The sequence below is a fragment of the Hippocampus zosterae genome, chromosome 2, assembly GCF_025434085.1.
Source record: "Hippocampus zosterae strain Florida chromosome 2, ASM2543408v3, whole genome shotgun sequence".
Classification (NCBI taxonomy): Eukaryota; Metazoa; Chordata; class Actinopteri; order Syngnathiformes; family Syngnathidae; genus Hippocampus; species Hippocampus zosterae.
This window is the reverse complement of record NC_067452.1, coordinates 22,103,236-22,117,939: the sequence shown is the minus strand read 5'-3', so window position 1 is coordinate 22,117,939 and position 14,704 is coordinate 22,103,236. Positions and strand designations below refer to the sequence as shown.

The 14,704-nt window shown below is 43.3% G+C and overlaps 2 protein-coding genes and 1 long non-coding RNA gene across 5 annotated transcripts in view; 2 read left to right on the top strand and 1 right to left on the bottom strand.

Annotated features, from left to right (window-relative positions):
- LOC127596313 (uncharacterized) overlaps positions 1-14,704 on the bottom strand; it is a 747,551-nt gene that overhangs the window by 41,325 nt on the left and 691,522 nt on the right. The gene's annotated exons all lie outside the window — the stretch shown is intronic.
- Positions 1,729-7,736, top strand: LOC127596321 (uncharacterized). Its single transcript, XR_007961437.1, has 3 exons — positions 1,729-1,776; positions 5,634-5,820; positions 6,621-7,736. It is a non-coding gene; the product is annotated as an uncharacterized LOC127596321 (long non-coding RNA).
- epha2b (eph receptor A2 b) overlaps positions 10,279-14,704 on the top strand; it is a 29,764-nt gene continuing 25,338 nt past the window's right edge. The window contains 4 exon segments of the mRNA XM_052058583.1: positions 10,279-10,327; positions 10,330-10,467; positions 11,028-11,107; positions 12,645-13,293. Coding sequence (XP_051914543.1) covers positions 10,294-10,327; positions 10,330-10,467; positions 11,028-11,107; positions 12,645-13,293 — 901 coding nt within the window. The 5' untranslated portion in view covers positions 10,279-10,293.

Here is a 14,704-nt window from a genome sequence, read left to right as displayed (position 1 = left end):
AGGCAAGGTTGCAAATACAAACAAATAAATAAACAAACAAAAGCGTTTTTGTTTTTAATTGTGGGGCAGGGGGGTGGGATTAATCAAGGGGCCACTGACTACTTTTGTGCAGTTTCATTGCATTGTCTGTGGGCGTTCACCGTACACAATATGAGGCTGAGGTGTTGCATTGTAGGGGGTGGAAGTGAAGGCTAATATTGCTAGCAGATGAGTACGTGTGTGTGCGTGTGTGTGTGTGTGTGTGTGTGTGTGTGTGTGTGTGTGTGTGTGTGTGTGTGTGTGTGTGTGTGGAACAACAATTGGCTGGCTGTTTGCACTGTGCTGCCGCAGTTGCCTTACACCTGTGCTTTAAAGCCCCCCTCTTTGCACTTATGCATCTACACACACACACACACACACACACACACACACACACACAACCAGCAACCCCAACCCACTTTTGTTCTCATTTTACATCCTGCATTAGCACTTAGTGCTGCACTACAAAGAACAATATATACTCAACAGGCGTACCAGGTGGGATCACGCACATACGAGCCTCCCACCACCCCATGTCACCATATCGTTTCATTCAAACGGAGCCTAGCAAAGACACCTTTTCTCCGGAGACATGAGCGGGGCAAAGTGCAGGAGAAAATGTTAAAATGAGCTTCTGAGCATTTCTGAGGTGCCCTTCAGCAAGACACTGGATACTGTTTGCACTGCCTGCCTCACACCGCGCCTTTATGCCTGCTCGGGGATATTTATGAATATGCATGAAATGAACAATGAATGTGACATTGAATTCTACCCGACAGGGCTAATAAAAGAGGCCTGCTTCTTTTCCTTTGCTTTAAATGGCACACCCTGAAAATCTTGCAAGTTCTTGGAATGTATTATTGTGTGATAACTGCGTGCGCATTTCCACCGATCTCTAAGGTCTCACACACACTTGACGATGCAACTTTGATTCAATGTTACACAATGCCAAACCGTTGTCACCATAGAACCTTTATTAACTACCCAGTCTAAGCTCTTACAAATATTCTCAAGTGTCAAACGTGTGGAAAAAGGATCGAAAAAAAAAAACCCTGCATGTGTCATGATCTCTTTTTGGCCACTTTATTTTGCTTGGATTGAGGTTAGTTTCATGTTTGGGCATGTTTTCCCTATGCCCCTTTTTTCCTTAGTTCTTACTTTCCACCTGTTCTCATCAGGGCTGTTCTTTGTTTCACCCAATCAGCTCTCTCCAGCCACTTGTGTCTTGCCCAGGTGTGCTTTGTTATCTCGTCAGGTTGCTTTGATTTAGTTCTGTTTTTTCTTCCAGTTTTTGGCAGTTCACAGTCAATGTTGCGTGTTGCTGTTGTTAGTCCTGATAATCTTATCATTTTATGTTTCCTGTAGGTTTGTGTTTCTTTGAACCTGGTTTTTTTATGGAAACAATTAGTGGTTTGGTAATTCCATATGTCTTGTTTGTATTTTGGGTGAGTTAATACTTAGTACATTTATTTTGAAGTACTCCTGGTTCCCTGCACTTTTGCCTCCACATCACAAAAGCATGCCTCCAAAAAGCCAAAGAAAATGAGCAGAGTTGACGAGTAAATCAATTTCCTTCATATCCAGCTCAGGGTACACTATGTCTTTACCAGTAAGACAATTCAGTGCACTAGAAGAATGACAACGGCACACGAATGAAAGAACCAAATCTTATAAATAACATACTTGCACTTCTGCTTTTCTACAATTGTGCGGTGTTTCTGTCAACTAGTTGGACAACTATGATGACAACTACAACTGGTGAGGTAAAACTAGATGTATTTTTTCATGGTACTAGTCGTGCCCTAGTGGCTACTCGGCAGCGGCGGCTGGTCAATAGGGCTCTACTTCTATTTGTCTCTCTGCCATGCATGTTCATCACCATACTATTTGACTTCAAGGCAAAAAAAAAAAAGTAAAAATGTTCATTGTAAAAGACAAAAAATGTATATGAATTTTATACACTTATTTTTAGATGAACAGGATATGTGATGATGTCATTAGTAGAGTAAAGATATTTCACTTATGTATGCTCTTTGAAATATCCAGTCTGTGTGCAGAAATGTTTCGAACTGACTCTCAAAAATTATAATCGCTCCTAATGCAATACGATGCATAGTTTATGCGTATACTGGAGGAAAACTATATTGATGTCGACATATATTTGTGCATTTCGATGACCTCTATTGACATAGGATAGACTTTCCAGCGGAAAGTTAAATTTACTCACTGTTGTCTGGAATTTGAATTGAGCTATTTACTCAATCAAAGTTTTACATCTCATCATACCGCTGCAATTTTAAGGGTAAGTTTGTGAACAGTGGTTGTGAGAGTGCGTGTGTCAATGCTTCTCTAGTTTAAATCAGAAAACATTTAAACCCTTTCATGCGCCCTGTAAAATGATAAGATAAACTGTCCACTGTAGTAACAGCTGTCCCTGAAAGAGTTAAATATGCTGAAAATGTTCACGTCTTTATCTGGTGAGGTCTTTGTCAGGGTGACTGGCTAGTTTGAAAAAAGATATAATTAATTCCACCGGGTGTGCAAGAGACGGTTGCAAGTGGACCTTCAGATTGCTGTTGCCGGTGTGATAAGAGCATGGCAGGTTAGCTCAGCGCATTTGTCTCCCAATTGATGACATTTTTAACCCCAAGGAGAAAACTCAGTTTTTCTCTGTTTGCATGCCTATTTGTTTCACCTCCTTTAAAATTTTGTCTGCTCTCATCAGAAACCCGTATAACAGGAATATTCTAGCAAAGTCTAATTGTGTACTAGTCGGACAAAACAGCACAAGTTGTAGTACTTTCAGTGCACTTCTAGAACAACTGTTTCTTGCTAGTGACATTTTTCCATCACTGCTACTGGATTACCTTTCTGCACATTCGTCGGAAAACGTATGTACACAAGTAGGACAACGATAGGTTACTAGTGTGGTAAAAGTGTTGAGTGGAGGTGACGAGAGCGTGAGACGTGGGTAATCTGGGGGTTTCTGGGGAATTTGGGGGAGTTCTATGCTTTGGGGTGAGGGGCTTTGTGAAACTGGAGCCTTAAGAAGGGCACATGTGGAGGGGGAACAAGAAGCGCGGGGTGGGGTGGGGGTGTGGAGGGTAAATGCTCCTATAAAATGTAGCCCTTGCCTTAAGAGGTTCACCTTCTTTCCCGCAGTCATTGTGTGTGTGTGTGTGTTTGTGTGTGTGTGTGTGTGTGTGTGTTTCATCAACGCCACACTGTATTGTAATCATGGTGGCAAGGGTGCTGTTCCAGTGAGTGAATACAATGAGAGAGGTTCATGCATCCCCTTTAGCAAGAAAACTAAGTCAGAAAACAATTTTTTTACACCAGGAGTGCCAAAACGCCCCCCCCCCCAACCCCGCCAAGAGCAACCGGAAAAAAAATTAAGCTACTAAAGTCACTTTAACAATGTTTACCTGGAATTGAATAAAAATGCTCAGACCAAACTAACAGGTGTACGTAAAGATAAGCCAAGCAATTATGTATTGTTTTCATCTACAGTGTCTCAAAAGGGACTAGACGCACCCCTTTTTTTCCTATTTCATTTGAGATATCACTCGGGACAGATGTGAGGCTATTCGCATTTGACAACATTGGCTTAGCAGTTTTTGAAAGCATGCCAATTCGCTTGTCCATGGCGCGCCGACTGACATTGCAAAGTTGTTTGCAAGTTGCTGTGCATCACCATCTTCCTCTTGAAGCTCATAAACGACCGGAAGTCAGTACACTATGAGTAAAGCTTTATCACTGTTGACCGGAGCTTTTGTTGATGGCTATAAAGCTTATCAAAAGTGGTTTGAACTTTATTCAGCCACAGAAAGACTTTTTGCCAGGCAGGATATCGGCAACGCTGTTCGATGAGCGATGGGTAAAAACCGCAACGCCTCAAGCTATCAAACGGCTAAAGTTTTGCTGTCATTTTTTCTGAAAAAAGGAAGCGTGGAGCGACTTTTGGGATACCCTGTACCTTGAACTTTTTTCTTTTTTTTAACTGCTGCACTTCACAAAATAAAATCCACCCACTGCACTGATCATATCTCCACATTCAACCAAAACAAGAGCAATCTGTACTGGGTTGACAATCTTGAAGAATGTTCACTTCATGAGGATCATTAGTGTGTTTTGTGTCACAAATTGGAATTTGACACGGAGCAACAATCACGATTCACACTATTTTCTTCTGAAACTTAATTATCTTGAATAGTCAAGGTATTATTCATGGGGATTTTGTTGCTATTTTTCACACTTGGAGGACGTATGTGTCACACGCAACCCCCACACTTTTCACACACACCCTCTGCATTCTCTCTCCTTTTCTTTTTTTTAAGAACAGTGCAGTCAATGTAAAAATGTTTTAAGTTCATACAACAGTATGTTCTGACCAAGCAATTTTATTGGACAAGAGTCATTCCATCCTGTTATCACTCTGCCTCACAGATATTGCAAACAGTTAATGTGGCCTAAATCAACAGTCAGCGTGTGGGTTAGGCTAGGACACAATAAAAAAAAAAAAAAGATCAGCTTTAATGGATGGGTGTGGCCAGGTGGTCCAGTAGTTAACGCGTCGACATCACAGTGCAGAGGTGCAGGGTTCAATGCCTCCCTGTGTGAAGTTTGTATGTTCTTCCCATGCCTGCGTGGGTTTTCTCCGGGTACTCCGGTTTCCTCCCACATGCCAAAAACATGCGTGGCAGGCTGATTGAACGCTCCAAATTGTCCCCAAGTGTGAGTGTGAGTGCGGATGGTTGTTCGTCTGTGTGTGATCTGCGATTGGCTGGCAAGGAGGTGCAGGGTGTCCCCCAGCCTACCGCCCGAAGACAGCTGGGACAGGCTCCAGGACCCGCCGCGACCCTTGTGATGATAAAGCGGATCGGAAAATGGATGGGTGGATGGGTGCCAGCAAATAAATGATCATATCTTACTTCCAATTCCTTATGCCTGAAATGTTAACAGCTCAGCCGCGTCTTCCGTCTCCTCTCAATGCAGCCTCCAACTTGCAGGTTTTGATTTGGCCTGAAGGTGAAAAATAACCACTGTGGTCAGCTTCTTCAAAAGAGCGGACAACTGGCAACTGCACTGTATGTCGACTAAGTAAGTGGTTTCGTGTTTTCTGATAATGTTGCAACTGGTATGTGAAGAGCGACATGACCCTCATTGTAAGGTTCACTGGATGGCATCTATCAAGTTGAAACCTGATGAATAATCCTTATCCCTGTTAAGTGATTCGTTTCCACTGGCTCTATCTCAAGCTAATCTTTCTTGGGCGAGGATTAAACTCGTACAACACAACACACAGGGACAGTAAGAACATAGCCTATTAACTGTGCCCAAAAAAAGAGACAATTAAAACATAGTGTCAATGAAATTAACACATGGGAAAAACATATTTTCCTCCATAATTAGCTAGCGACCCACAGCTAGCTGGACGTGGGCCCGCGAAGCAAGTTTTTGAAGGACTCATATCTCACATTGCACGATAATGAAAACGGTAACAAAACTATTTACGTTGGTGGGGCCACGTAACGGATTACACAAACTAATCATCATTTGTTGTTGCTTATTATCGTAAACTAATAATTGGCGAAATTATCTTAAATATTGCTTAGATCTGCTGCGGGCTGCTGAGGAAACTGACGACAGGCCTCCCTCAAATGTCCCCTGGTTGGTAATGTGGACATCGGGGCTGTACATGGACAGCAGTTGCTCATCGCTCCCACGTTCCCTCCTGCGACCGGGTCAGATGAGGCCTTTGCGCTCTACGAACTGTCTTCACGCCTTTTGCAGATAATTCCCGTAAGTTATGACAGGCTATTGATGGGCCAGCTGCTATTGAGTGTCCATTATGCTGGTATGAATCCATTTCTCTGCGCCTGTCACTCCGATTGTGCCTCTGTATGTCGAGATGGGCACAACAAAGCTCCATCTCCCTTCACTGGATCCTTTCATGGTGGCAAACAGTTGTACATGTATAAGTACAACTATTGTCCCTTCCTCTCCTCGCCTTTGGATTTTTGAGGGACACCGTAGACACCACGCAGGGGATTAAATATTTCAATCCTCTCTGTATTTCTGAATATTAAATCATAGTAGCCACATTTCAAGGTAACAAATCGTTTTTTTTGCTTCATCTACAATTCACATTTGTTCTTACATTGTGTCTCCTTATGACATGAACTCACCAGTGTAGGGTCCAATGAAAAGCTGCATGTAGATTCAAATGTAGACCCATGCGTATTGATTAATACAGTTCATTAAAAGTCAACACACCCTGTTCAAATGTTAAGTCTTTGTGATGTAAAAAGAAATGAGAGCAAGACAAATAATTTCTTTACTTTTATCACCAATAATGTGGCCAAAAAACCCCAGTACAAATCAAGTGAAATACTTTATTTTATTAGAGTGGGGGTAAGATACAACCAACTCAAATAATGTGGTTGTAAAAGTGTGCAGACCTTATAACCGGCCTCTGGCTGTGTTCAGAATTAACCAGTCACATTCAAACTCATGTTAAACAGGATGCAGCGCACATACACACCTGTCACCATTTACATGGCCTCTGGCTAACCCCAATTAAAGTTCAGCTGTTTTCGTAGGTTTTTCCTTATCTTTCACTTGGACAGCGCTTTTCCACTTCCAAGGCACTCAAAGTGCCTCAAGACGATGCAGCATTGGGAGTAAATGTTTCAGTATCTTGCTCAAGGACACTGACACATGCTCACAAGGTTAGGGGATCAAACCCACAACCTCTGGGTCAGGAGAAGGCCACTTTATCAGTGAGCCATAACGCCCCCTGCAATGCATGCATGGGGGTTTCTATACTGTGAAGATCATGCTGCGGGTGTATCATAACCATGTTTCCCCACCTTTATTTCGCCAAGGGAAACATTTTACAAAATCTCCCGACACGCCTACAAATGAAAATATCACAAAAAGTATTGCAACTGAAACAATGATGATCTTGTCTGAATTTAGTCACAGATTGCTATCACCTGTTCGACTACAAAGCGTATTAAGACAATTGGTGAACGGTAAATGGCAACCGTTGATTATACAGGTTAACTGTACTTTGTGACATGTAGTGGGAGAGCATTTGATGGTTCTGCGTGTCACCATATGTCACTGCAAAGAATGTATCCGCAAAGAATGTGCCCTCATACATTCTTTGCAGTCCCATTTCAGTGATTTAGGCCAACAAGCACAGGCAGGTTTTTGAGTGGGAGTGGAAAATCACTTTCAGTGGCTGCAAGCAACAAGAATCAGAACTCAAATCTGATCATTCAAAAACAAAGCTGTTTTTACCCCAAACAATCCGCTTTGACCACTTTTACAGCTAAGCACAATATTGATAGCATCAGCTCATAGCAGTAGTAGCGTTGATAACCTGTTTACGCTCAGATAAGAGATTTCACCAAAAATTGTTGCTGGATGTGAATAACCTTGTTATGTTGTTGGCTATGTTCCCCACTTCAGTGGCAGGAAGGAAGGGTGGGCAACTGAGTCATAATATACAGTACTAGGTATCTTTGGAATGCTGTGTTTTTCATTCCATTACTCTTTGACATTCAGGGCCTTCTTGGTGATCTCATACGCAAGTTAAATGTGTCACAGGTTTTAACCTTGTAACTGATTGTCTTTCTGTTGTAACAACAAGACTGACCTGTAGAGGCAGCAAATGTCTGTTGTAATACCATAACTGACCTGTAGAGGCAGCAAAATGACCCGGGGCATCCCGACCGCCGGAAAATACAGTAAAGTAATAGTAGTACTCGGAGGAGCAGCAGTAGTAGTAGTTATAGTCGAAGTAAAAGATATCCTGGCAAACATACCTTTCTTCATCTTCTACATGTCATTTCTACTGTGGTGTATGACATGTGAGGCTACAGAACGGGGAAGAAAAAACCCCAACGCTACAGGATAATCGGTGAGGATAATCTATCTGAGACACCAGAGAAGCAAGATTTTCATCTTTTGATCGCAAGGGAGGGAAAATACTCCATTTGGCCCATTTGTCATGTTGTGTGTAATCCATTTTGCCTTACAATTCTTTTATTCAGCTGCTCGGTTCTTTGGCATGGGTGTCATATGGAACCTCCAGTGACCCACAAGGGAAAGTTTGAGAGCCCAATTTAACACACCTTGCTCTCGATTCACACCTTGGTCTTGTCACACTAACGAGTCACATGAAACCAATGCGGGAAACTGGACATTTGTGTTCAGTTTCACTTGGGGGTACAGTATAATCATTTTTGTTGCTCACAGTTTAGACTTTAATGGCAGTGTGTCGAGTTATTTTTATGTTGAGGGGACAGTAAATGTTCACTGTAATACAAGCTGTTGCTCCATATGACTACTTTACATTGTAGCAAAGTGTAATTTTTTTCAGTGCAGACTCATGGAAATGTAAGATATTTACAAGAATGTGCGAGGTGCACTCACTTTTGTAAAACACTGTCTACTCAGCGGACTATCTAATGTTGAACACAATATGTCCCAGGATGCTAATCGACCTCTGTTGGAAATAATGTAAATAAATGTACATCGGGGAAAATGTATTATCTGTGTAGACATTGTTAAAAGTATACAGTATATATTTTGTGTGTGTGTATGTGACGTCGGCGTCTATGCAGCTTAAGATATAAACAGGCTATACTGTATATAGCACATCCATCTCAGCACTCTCAGGCTGGGAGTTGGAATCCAGGCTTTGAAATTAGAAGTGAATAGAATGATTGCCTCAATATTTTAGATTTTATAGAAGGTAAGTGTTTATCAAGCAACATCAAACTGTATTTGACGCTCGTAGGGAGGAAGACATGTTCATAAAATGAAAGATATTGGGGTGATCGTTCTAGTATTTGCAGCAGTTGAAGTTGACATAAGTAGAGAGGAGTACATACATTTTGGTGATGTTACCTTAAGTAACGGTAACATTTTTCTACGGAGAGGAAAAAGCGTAACACTCAGAAAATCCCAAATGCAAGGGCGATCATTTGAATATAAGTAGAGATGTGCACATGGATTTTGATGATGATCTATTATGTTTTCTGACATTAAGCACCGTTGAGCTTTTTTACATTCAGCGTTAGACTGTCCTGGTCAAGTGGTTACTATGCGGTGGGAAATATTGGTTTCGGCTGGGTCCTTTGTATGCTTTTTGATAAGTATGACTGTGTCCAACTTCTTCTGATAAAACGCAACCAATTTCATTACTATGCAAGTTCTGATACGCCTCAGAACTTTTTGAGATCGCTCATTGCCTCATCGACAGAGTTCAGAAAGGAGCTAAACATGCAACTGTAAGTTGTCACTGGGAACTTTTTATGCCATCCTCCAAATGTGCTAACATTAGTAATCTTGAAATGTTTTTCTCTTGTAAGCTGCAACAACTTGTGTTCCTACATTCTTTAAGTCTGTAACTGACATAGAAAGTGGACTCGTGCAACCAGTTACCATGTAAACAAAACACTGGTTCCATTTCATAATAGAGGTTGCACCCATAATTCACGAAAAGGCTCCTGGGGCCAATAAATAAGGTTAAGACCAGCTGACGAGAGGCAGGATTACATACTAGACTGGTCACCAGTCAATCGCAGCACACATATTGAATTGAATGTTTTCAATGAACCTAAAGATGCATGATTTTAGATAGCAGGAGGAAGACGGAGCACACTGAAAGGCAGTAGCCCGTTTTCAAACCCATGACCTTTGAACTGTGAAGCAGATGTGCTAACCACTCATCCACTCTGTCCTTTCATATAAACTGGGTTAGGCATACACTGACCCGGCTGCCCCGATTGAAGAGAAGTGTTATTGAAAATGGATGGATGATGATTGTTTGGAAATGCACTCATTGAAATTATCATTGAACATATTTTATAAAAACGAATTACCATTAAATAAACGTTTTACATAAACATTGACAACTGCCCCGCTGCACGTATTGGGTTTTGAAAACCAAACTTTTTACCCTTCAGCACAAAAGGTTAGCCCACTTCAGGTCGAAGTAGTTTTCGATAAAGTTAGTTGTTAAGCCACTTCTTGACGCTACTTAGAATTTCCGACGGTTCACGAATGCAGCAGCAGCAGGAAAGGTTTCTCAGAAGGAGTCTTGCTTCTTCTCCTCCTCCTCCTCCTCCTCCTCCTCCTCCTCTTCTTCCTCCCACGCACACACGCACGTACACACGCGCACATTCCAGCGAGCAGGCGTTTCTGCTTTGTGAATGAGTGTGCGCGCGTGCCTGCGTGTGTGTGCGCCTGTGCGTGTGTATGCAGAGCGGCGCTCCGGAGTCGGTCAGTCACAGCCCGAGAGCGGACAACGAACGAGCGTGCGAGACAGGAGGCGAGTGGAGCAAATGGAATTTTTAACAGGGGTCCGACCGTTCTCGATATTCACCTATGTGCTCATTAACGGCATCCTTGTCACCCTGCAAAGCAAAGAAGGTGAGTTTCACGTCCTCTTTCAAAGTTCAAACTTTGTCGATGGCGCACACCACGCGGAGTCAGTTGAAGAAACTTTAAAAACTTCAGCAGCACGCCGTTTAGTGCTGTTGAATACTTTTTAAAAAACGTTCACAGTGGAAGGACTGAAGAATTGAACAGATTAAGAGATGGATAGATATCACATCTGATCATTCTGTGAACCACTAAAGCAAATAAAGCGAATCTAATTTACTTCACGTTACTTGGTAAATGAATTGCTTCTTTTAATTTTGGCAAAAGTGGAAATCCTGCCCCCCAAATTACCAATGTTATTTTCTTTTTATTGCTATTACAACCAGTGTTTTCTTTCTTCATATAAATTGAACAATGGCATTCATATTTAGGTTTCTCATTTTTTTCCCCTGACTTCTGAATTAAAATTCAGAGTTTCACAATCAGAAAAACCCTCCTGAAGGAAACAATAACTGCGATGTGGCCCGCACCAAAGAAGACTTTGACACTTGTCGATGGGTCCACCTTAACAACTCATGATGTCATTGCTTTGATGTCTCCACACACAGAGGTGCTTTTGGACATGAAGGCCACAGGAGGTGAGCTGGGCTGGTTGACTTGGCCTTTCGAGCAGGGAGACAAGCCCGGGGTGAGTATCGTTCTCGCACACACACGTTTTACACCCTTGGAATTTGCCCGCACTGAGACTTTGCACAGGAAGGGCCAAGCCTCGGTTTGTGTGAAATATTTGACCATTTGACTTGTGTGGTGTGCTTGAGAAAGGTCTCGGCCGTTTGTGTCAAATGTGCCACTTGTTGGCTTCGCGTATGACAAGGAAGGGGTTGAAGTTGCCTGCCGAGCACGTCTGGGCTCCGCCAAAGCGGAGGCAGACAGAATAGCAGCTTGCCCTGATCTGGGAATAGTTGTGGCTTCTTGCGGTTTGGAGGTTCAGGCTGCACAATTATATGTTGGCGAGCAATTAACTTTTTGGTCTGCCTCCCTTTTAGAGAGGTGGGGGCTTTTTAATGTTCACAGATACCGCTACAAAAGTGTCTTGAAGACAAATGAAAATGACTTCAATTGTTCCACACAAATGCTGTGATTAGACAACAGGCATGTTTGTCCTTGTCCACAATGCGGTTTCACAGTAATTGGGCCGTCTAATGTAAATCGGCTCGTTTTATGTGCTTGTGACTCAAACGTGTGGTCCTGCTGCTCATCTCTTTTGCTTCAGATGCTACTTTTATTTCAGGTGGTATACCAGGGCTGGTCACGCACATTTTTGTACAGCTACTTGTACAGTACTTTAGGTGTACAAATAGTGCATATACCCAGTCCTGCCTTAAAAAGGCCCCGTGGGGCTAGTTGTTCCTCGAGCCGAGACTCTGTTCAAACATGTTGTGGCTTTTTCAGAAATATTTGTGGCAACATTTAGTGTACAGTATAAGCAGCGTCGGAAAACTGACTGGAAATAATGTGGATCCGTGCAGCGCTTTCTCGCGCTGGGTTGGTTCGGCACAGGATTCGTGTTGGGGAAAAAAAAATGAATGAACGCTATAGTCACTTTTCCGTGTTGCCGTGACTTTAATTACTGCTGTGAAGGAAATGAAATCCAGGTTTAGACTGCAGTGATCGAACCATTGCATGTGGTATGCTTTCAGCCAGACTACATTAAAGAAGGAATTCAATCCCAACCTCAAATTTAGCGTTTGTAATAGAGATGGGTGCAATTATGATTGAGGTGCTGACATGACGGCAACCGTGGACACAAAGTTGACCTTTGCAATGGAAACACATCCAGGCAACAGCACTCTGCCAAAAGGCGACATTATGCACATTGCGACCGATCGCTGATTTTGCCTAAAATGCAAGATAACGCGCCGATCCCGTCCAGCCAATCGGACCTATTGCGCGTCCAACAAAACTCGACGCAGCTCTGCTTACCTCCTGGCAAGCGGGAGTACGGCACCTGTCAGAGCATGCGGGTCCCTCTGCGTGATAATGTTGGAGACTACGGCCGTAGCTTGAAAGTGGCTGTGGTTCTGGCTATTTGTGTACCGGACGTTACAAAGTCAATTTTCCTTTGTGTGTCCCCTTGAATACAAGATTGCTGATTACAAACGCACACACCAATGTGTGCATTTCACCGTCGAGGATTTGTCTAAGGTCTTTGTGTTGTTTTCCAGTGGGAGGTCGTCCAACGGACCCTGAACGGCTCTCAGTTTTACACCTATTCTGTTTGTAACGTTGGCGAACGCGAGCAAGACAACTGGCTGCGCACCACTTTCATCCAGCGGCGTCCGTCAGCCTCGCGCGTCTTGGTGGAGCTCCAGTTCATTGTACGCGACTGCAACTCCTTCGACGGCGCGTCCATGACCTGTAAGGAAACCTTCAACCTCTTCACTTCCGAGTCCGACGTGGACGTGGGCACCACCTTCCGCAAGGGTCAGTTCAAGAAAGTGGCCACCATCGCTCCCGACGAGATCACCAGCAAGAACGAGCTGCGCATCAACACGGAGACTCGGGTGGTGGAGAACCTCTCTCGGAAAGGCTTCTACTTGGCTTTTCAAGACATCGGCGCCTGTGTGGCGCTTCTGTCGGTCAGGGTTTATTACAAAACATGCCCCGCCACAGTGATGGGCCTGGCGTCCTTCCCCGAAACGGTGGCGGGCGGCGAGAACCAGGCTCTGAGGGAGGTGAACGGGATATGCGTGGATAACGCCGTCAGCGAGGAGCTACCTCGCGTGTACTGCACCGTGGATGGAGAATGGGTGGTGCTAGTGGGCGAGTGCCAGTGCAAAGCGGGCCATGAAAAAGTCCATGACGCGTGTCAAGGTAAGCACTCTCCGGATACTGTCCTTCCCATGCACGTGTCTCTTGGCACCGACCATTTGGCTCGATTGTTTGTTTGGGTTGCTAAACTGTCATTTGCTGCGCGTTTGTCATGGGCGTTATTATCATCGCTCGGTGGAATTCCCCCCTTGGCTAATGTGGCTCCTCCGCAATGGAAGGAATGCTACATGTTGCAACATTATCCCTGACCTGGAAGCACAACCTAGATATTGAGAATGTGCGTGCCTTCGATCCTCAACGGTCATTCGAAGAAGCTCAAATCTCGCAAAGTACTGTGACAAGTCCACGTTCTTGTACTTTGTTTTAGGTTTTAGGGTGAAAGTACAAATCTCCGGAAGAGTTCACTTCCATTTTCTTTCTCCCCTGAACTGATTTTGTCCAACTAAAACCTGCAGAAATGATTGCAAAATTCCTCAAACTGAAAGTCTTTCACAAATCGGTTCAAATCGAAACGCGGAATAAACAATGTACCAGTGAATTGATCCTTATTTACTTTTATCGAATACCATTTTTCCAAACAGACAAACATTTGAGTATGCACAGAACTGTAACGGTATGAAATGAACTGACAGCCGTTCCTTTATGTAGGCTTAAAAAGTAGGATGATAGAGGAGTGAGCCATTTGACCATCTTTCTGACCGATTCAGCAAAAATGAGGCTGATGTTGAAACACTTGCCGTTTTCCCTTCTTCCTTCAAATTTACAGTGTTAGACATGATCATGGACCTCCAACTAGTGACGTAGAATTATACCCCAACTAAATGACATTTGAATTATAAGAAGACAAAAACTAAATATGAGTAATAGTAGAGCCACAAACCCGGAACCTGAAAATTAGATGGGTTTACTGTATACCACTTTATTTGCATTGGTGGTGTTTTTTTAGGGACTGGTGGAATGGATTTGTGGAATTTCATTTAAATTCAATGGGGAAACTGATTCTGGTCCCCCTCCAAATGCAATATGTAAGTCCAGGTACCACTGCGCTGATAACTGTTGCCCTTCATATAGCAGTAAAATTTGAGCAACCACCTGCCAGTTTCGACTGTAAAAACGGAGCTTTATAATTTTCAGTGTGCAGTGGAAAGGCGATTCATTTTCATTCATGTCGTAGGCCGCAGTTTCGGGGTGTGTTGAGTGACTGCATGCACCGGCAGGCATTTTTAAATGACTGAACACGTCATGACTTCCTCATCAGTCAAATTGCTCCTTTTCTAAGAACCCGGCGCTGTAAACACATCACACACACACACACACACACACACACACACGCGCGCGCGCACAGGTATGCGTGCACAGCCAAATGCACACACAATTACGGTCATAAATCCTGCATACCTGTAATATATTTGCACTTAGTTTCCCCTCCCGTTGGCATTAAAGTGCTGAAGTT